This window comes from Centruroides sculpturatus, unplaced genomic scaffold, assembly GCF_000671375.1.
Source record: "Centruroides sculpturatus isolate CEXI.00-Female unplaced genomic scaffold, Cexi_2.0 scaffold392, whole genome shotgun sequence".
NCBI lineage: Eukaryota > Metazoa > Arthropoda > Arachnida > Scorpiones > Buthidae > Centruroides > Centruroides sculpturatus.
Genome location: NW_019384894.1, coordinates 323,645 through 330,421, shown reverse-complemented (window position 1 = coordinate 330,421; position 6,777 = coordinate 323,645). Strand labels below are relative to the sequence as shown.

Sequence of the window (6,777 nt, the reverse complement as noted above, 5' to 3'; positions counted from 1 at the left end):
CAACTAATAAAGTGATTAATCTTTATCTGCTGGTCGTCCATACTTTCACAGTATAAAATTGCAATAATTACTATATCTGTAGAAACGTGCTGTGAAGACGTAATAATTCCAAAATACATAAAACGCAAAAAGCTGTGTTCGAAATTTATAGTATTCGATTTTCGCCTGAGGATGCAGCTGTAAGCTTTTGAAAGTACTTGCGAGTACATGTGAATTTTTACAAATCACTGCTTGTAACGCCGCAACACCGTTGTGTTAATTATATATTACTCTACGTTGGCGTGAAGTGTAAGTTTATTTATGTTTAAAAAGGAATAAAGTAATAAAAATATTTAAAAAATAGTTTATTTATTTTACTTATTATTTTTTTTAATTTTTTAGAAAATTAAACAGTACATTAAACCATGTCTGAAAAACGTAAATGTCGCCAATATTCCATTGAATATTTAAAATTTGGTTTTATTGCTTCGCCAAGTAATGAGCAGTTACCAATGTGTCTTGAATGTCATCAAGTTTTTTCAAATGAGGGAATGAAGCCTTCAAGAATGAAAGAACATTTATCAAGAAAACATCCCGATAAGAAGTACAAAGATTTTGATTATTTTCTTAATTTAAAAAAAAAGTTAGAAAATCGTAAAACAGTTGTGAATTTATTTAAGGATTCGGCAATTCAACTTAACAAGGGTCTTGTGACTTCATACAAAATTTCATTGTTAATAGCAAAATGTGGCAAGCCTCATAATATCGGGGAAAAATTAATAATTCCAGCTGTTCAAGAAATTTTAAGCAATATGACTACATTAAATCCAAACAGTATAATTTCTTCCATTCCTTTAAGCAACGATACTGTTTCCAGACGAATTGATGAGATGGCTAATGACGTTGAAGAACAGCTTTGTGAAGATCTTCAAAACACAGAATTTACGTTACAATTGGATGAAAGTATAGTTCGCAATAATGAAGCAATATTACTGGCGTATGTGCGATACATTAAAAATGACAAAATCATTGAGGAAATGTTATTTGCAAAATCTTTAACTACTGATACTAAAGGTTTGTCTATTTTTAATGTTGTGAAAACATTTCTTGATGAGAATAATATACCAATTTCTAACATTCTTGCTTGTGCTACTGATGGAGCTCCAGCAATGATAGGTAGACAGCGTGGATTTATTACCTTATTGAAAGCAGAAAATTCTAAAATTTTCAGTATACATTGCATTTTACATCGACAACACTTAGTAGCCAAACGACTCAGTGATAGGTTGCATCAATCAATGAATTTGGTAATATCTTTAATTAATAAAATCAAAGCACATTCTTTAAATGACTGTTTGTTTCGAGAATTATGTCATGATAACGATGAAGAATATGAACGTTTGTTACTTCATACAGAAGTTAGATGGCTATCTAAGGGTAATTGTCTCAAAAGATTTTTTAATTTGTTCGATACTATCATTGAATTTCTACATACAATTAAATATGAAATCACATTTAATGTTGAAGTATTACGTAATGATGTTGCTTATTTATCAGACATATATGAAAAGTTTAACGAATTTTTGACAAAAATGCAAGGCAACAATATCAATCTCATCAAAGTTAAGAGTTCCGTAACATCCTTCTTAAACAAACTAACTCTCTACAAAAATAATATGGCTCGTAGAGAATTTTCTCTATTTTCTTGTTTAAATACAATAAGTGCAAAAAATATTGGGGATACTGATTTAGAAATATATTGCACACATATTGAAAATATAAAAAATGATATGAATATTCGCTTTAAAGACGTAGAACAGTTAATAATACCAAACTGGGTAATAGATCCTTTTAACTTGGATGTAAATACATTACCTTCCTCAATACAAGAAATTATGATTGATTTGCAAAATGATGTTGAAGCAAAGATTTTGTATACACAAAATAATATTGAATGTTTTTGGGTAAATAATAGACACAAATATAAAAGGCTTTGGAATGAGATTAAGTTATTAATTATGGCATTTCCAACTTCTTATCTTGTAGAAAAAGGATTTAATGCTATTGTACAGTTATTGTCCAAACAAAGAAATCGGTTACAATTAACACAAAAAGGTGATTTGCGATTACTTTTGACAAATTTCGAACCAAAGATAAACAAATTGGCTCAATTTCATTAGCCTCAAGGTTCGCACTAACAATAATTTTTCTGTATACTTAAACATTTTATATTCAATAAAAAGTGTTACATTTTTTTATATTTGTTAAATTTGTTAATACTTATGTTTTTTAACTTTGTTAATTATATTAAAATCTTATACGTATTCTGAATAAATAAATGTTTAATTTTTTACAAATTATATAATTATGAAATAAACTAATAAACCCAACGAAATTTTTTTCGAATTAAAGATGGCGATACTACGTAACGGTTTTATTGAAGGGGGCGATACTACTTAACGGTTTTATTGAAGGGGGCGACGAGTCGTTAGAGGTTGGGAAACACTGATCTAAATTAACAGATAGAAAAAGAAACATTTCAACTTGGGCATATAAAGTGCGAAGAAAACGTAGCCAACGCAATCACGAAACCATTAAAGCGATCGAAGTTTAAAATGCTCGTCAATGGCGATTTTTTTGCATATGTAAATTTGCCGTACCCAACCCATGGTCAAGTTAAGCAGGGAATCTGTCGTGGCTATAATTTGGATATGATGTATATATTTTATTTCGGAAAATTTTAAATCGAATTTACAAGCACAAAAATGAAAGTTCTGATGATAACAGAAATATTTTATAATTAGTAATTTTCTTAAATTGTTTCTAAAACAAGGAAGTTACAAAACAGAATGCCATTGATTATAAATAGCATCCTTGTAATGTCTACAATTCTGTTATATAAGACACAGAGTAGAATGCAATTAAAATAATTAAGATTCTAAGTGTTTAAATGTTTGTTTGTTTAAGTTATGACAACGCATAACTTGGGCGATCAGCTTAGGGGGATGCCTGTCGGAAGGTCTTTAAAAAAAAAAAAAAAAAAAAACTGGTCCCTATGTACGCGTTACAGAAGAGGAGAAAACCCAGAACATTCCACGTGGCCACTATGTCCGAGTAAGGCGCAAACCTACGATCAAACTCCCAGTGTTCAGGGTACAAAGACCGCTTGGCTACTGATGGGCCTCGGTGTTTAGAACAAATGGCATTCTTATACAGAAGATTGTATCATGAAAAGAAAATACCTATCATATCAGACAAGAATGCATACTTATACATAATTAAAGATAATTAATTTTCGATATCCATTACATGAAATATGCCATTAATAACTTACTGCACTTAGAAAATACTTTTTTAAATAAAAAATGTGCGTGTTATTAAAGTTGAGCTTGAGTGGAGTGGAGTAATGAGATAGACAACGCAACAACACACAGAGACCTGTTGAAAGGGAAATGTCTCTCTGGTGGTGACAATGGAAGCAACTGTTCCCTGTTTAGGTGTCAGATAAGTGAAAAAGCCCTATTATCTTTACGTGGTCAGAACTAGCTCAGACACTAACCCGAGAGCAACTCTTAGGGTTCAATAATATCCACTTGGCCACTGTTTGACAGGTTAAGTTTACATTAGATATTTTAAATTTCGAATACCGGAAAATATTATCTCATGGAAATATCTAACGTATTAAAATTTAGTTTGGATTTACGTTCCTGAATTGAAATGTCTTTAAGCATTCAAAAATATCTCATTTATTTATCGATGTCTACAGTTTGATAAATTTTTAAAGCTTCATATTAATTTTCGTAAAATTTATTTTTATTTACAGCAGGATTTCGTTCTCTTTGGTACAGGTAAAAAAGGTCAACAATATTTTATCCGTAGGATATAATGAAATTTCACCACATTACGTTTTCAAATCAGTCTTTTCAGCATTATCTTTCCATAAATATATAATAGTTAAAAATTAGACTGATATTAAACTAAGTTATCAGAATATTATTAAATTAAATGGTGAAATTTAGAAAGTAACATTATCATTGTTTAGCTGATATGTGAAATAAGTGAAATATTTCACTAAATTACGGCTGAACCATAAATTATGGTTTTTTTAGCCATGTTTTCAAAGACTTTGTATGAATTTTTGTTCCAATAATCACCTATAATGAACGGCCATTTCCGACTAGACAATCTTTTCTTCTTTAGAAACCGACACTTAAAGGGTTGACTTTTTGAGTTTGAAAATATTAATTGTGTTAGTGCCCATAAGGTTGAAAGATTAAACAAAGAAAAATAATAAAATATTTATAATTTAAAATTATGGAAAACTCAAGTAATGAGATTAAAATACTTCTTTATTCTTGTTTCTTCTAATTCTATGTCACGACTTGGTGCATTTATCGACACTTGGCAAATAATTCCATCATATACTTTTAATTCATACAGAAACGCGTTTCGGGCTTTCGTCCCTCTTCAGTCTGTTACATCGATAGTATACAGTATCAGTCTGGCACTTTCCGTACTTCCCGCTCCCTTCCCCTCTCATCTTCTCCCGACTTGACGGCCTGAAGAGGGGCGAATGCCCGAAACGAGTTTCTGTATGAATTAAATTTATATGATGGAATTATTTGCCAAGTGTCGATAAATGAACCAAGTCGTGACATAGAATTAGAAGAAACAAGGAAAAGAAGACACGGTTTCGACAAATAACTAAAACTTCTTTATTCGTTAAATGCTGCATCACAAATTTTCGGGTTAAATATATTAACACGTGGTCACCATAAGAATTCATGGGATTTTCGATTTTTTAAATTTTATTCAAATTTTCTTGAATTGTTTCTTATCCTAAATACTTTGGCATTAGTTTCCACGATATTTTCCGATAAATTCGTATGCGGAAATTCGTCCCTAGGTTTCAAATACATTATCCAGTCCTTTGTTATTGGTATAATCGTATGCTGGACTTTTCTGTACTCTTTAATTAAACAAACTCATTTTCATCATCCCAGTTGTAAATCTTGCTATGAAGTGGAAGAAACGTTAATTACCTCCATAGAATTTCAATTTTCACTTTTCTTTGCAGCCTCTGCTTTAATGCAAGTCACATTTTACTTCATGCTTGACTTTTCTCTATATTTTGCCATGGAAAAGGCGACTGTAATGGAATTCCTTCTCTGTAATATCGATTTGACATTATTGTTATTATATTTAGTAGGACAAAATGCTTGCATATTATTCGTTCTTTATTATTATTTACTCGTCTTGTTTAATGGATGTAACACATTGTCGAGCAAACTCTATGTAGTTCCTCGTGAAAAAAGCAACATCAAACGTCTAGTCGTATACATAATAAAAGAACATACAGCATTAATGGAAGACGTTCGAAACGTCAATAACCGGCTCGAAATATATTTTCCTGTTGTTTACTTCTGTAATTTATATGGGTTTTGTATCCTGGTATCCATTACTTTGTTTTACGATTTAAACTGTTTTACAGAGTTTAAACTGGTTGCATTTGCCATGATTATAAATGAAATTTTCGGATTTATCATAATTTCATTCGGTTTATCCAGATTTACATCTTCGGTAAGATTTAGTTAATACTTGTACCATCAAATTTTTATATATTCTATGTTGTTTAGTTTTCATCTTAGCTGTACAGAAATTTCAACGAGATTAATAAAATTTCCTCATGCAGATTCTCTCTGGTTTTTAAATTGAAGGTAAATTAAATGTTCTATTTTTGTGTTATCGATACAATTTATTCTAAAATTATGTTCTTTTTCAAACAGGTGCTGAATTTTATGAAGAGATTCGGAAAAACACCCATTGGAATTTCTATGGGTGGATTTTTTCGAGTCAAACGCAATTTCCCGATTAAAGTATGTTTCGATTAAATAATGCATTTTAATTTATTATTGTGAATTTTATCTTCATTTCTATTTTCCCTTTTAGATGCCAAGTAGTCTTTACTCTATTCTTTCTGCACTCATCGAATTGGGAAAGAAAAATAAAAGTACGAAATGTATTTCATTACGTTCCTTGAATGCAAGTAATATTCAGAACACATCACTGTATTGAGAACGTTTCAACGTGAATACATGAAATCAACTAAGATTCGTTGAATTGAGGAAACGATCTGCAGCTTATCGAGATACTGCTGATTTTTCTATAACTACATACGTGAACGAATATAAAACATTTGTATTAATCATACTGAATAACTAAAAGCGCTTCTTATATGTATGTACACAAAAAACAAAGTACACTTAATGAGTAATGTAAAAAATAATGTTTAATGCTATCTTATTTTTTCAATTTTCCAATCATTAAATTGGGAACATACCCTTACAAAATATTAAAACACTGGCCATACAACAGATCTAATATTTTCTGTATACAGAAAGAACAGCTCTGTTGTATGGTCAGTGTTTTAATAATTTGTTAGGGAAGGTTTACAATTTATCGCGTATGTAGGTGATAAACAGGTGAAAAATAAAAACCGAAAGAATTTGGTGCATACTGTTTGGACAGGCGCAAACTTACCTTCCCACATATTAATAAGCGTTTTGCCTGTATTATTTAATTACAAACATCTACTTAGTTATTTATGATTAATGAACACACTTATGAATGGACACACTTACAATATCAAATGACAACGTTTTTGGAATAAATGGGTTAATGCCTTAACAACATGAAAATTTCAAAAATAAAAAGCAAATTATTCTAGGAATTTTATTTTAAACGCAAAAACATGTTTGTTAGTACTTATAAACACGGCGTTTTATTTCATTTTTTATT

At 30.2% G+C, this 6,777-nt stretch overlaps 1 protein-coding gene across 1 annotated transcript; it reads left to right on the top strand.

The window, feature by feature from the left end:
* Window positions 1–286: 286 nt before the first annotated feature.
* LOC111631335 (SCAN domain-containing protein 3-like) lies at window positions 287–2,159 on the top strand. The gene has a single exon (XM_023375557.1). The coding sequence runs from the start codon at window positions 405–407 to the stop codon at window positions 2,157–2,159; it is 1,755 nt and encodes a 584-aa protein (XP_023231325.1). The 5' UTR covers window positions 287–404.
* Window positions 2,160–6,777: the final 4,618 nt, after the last annotated feature.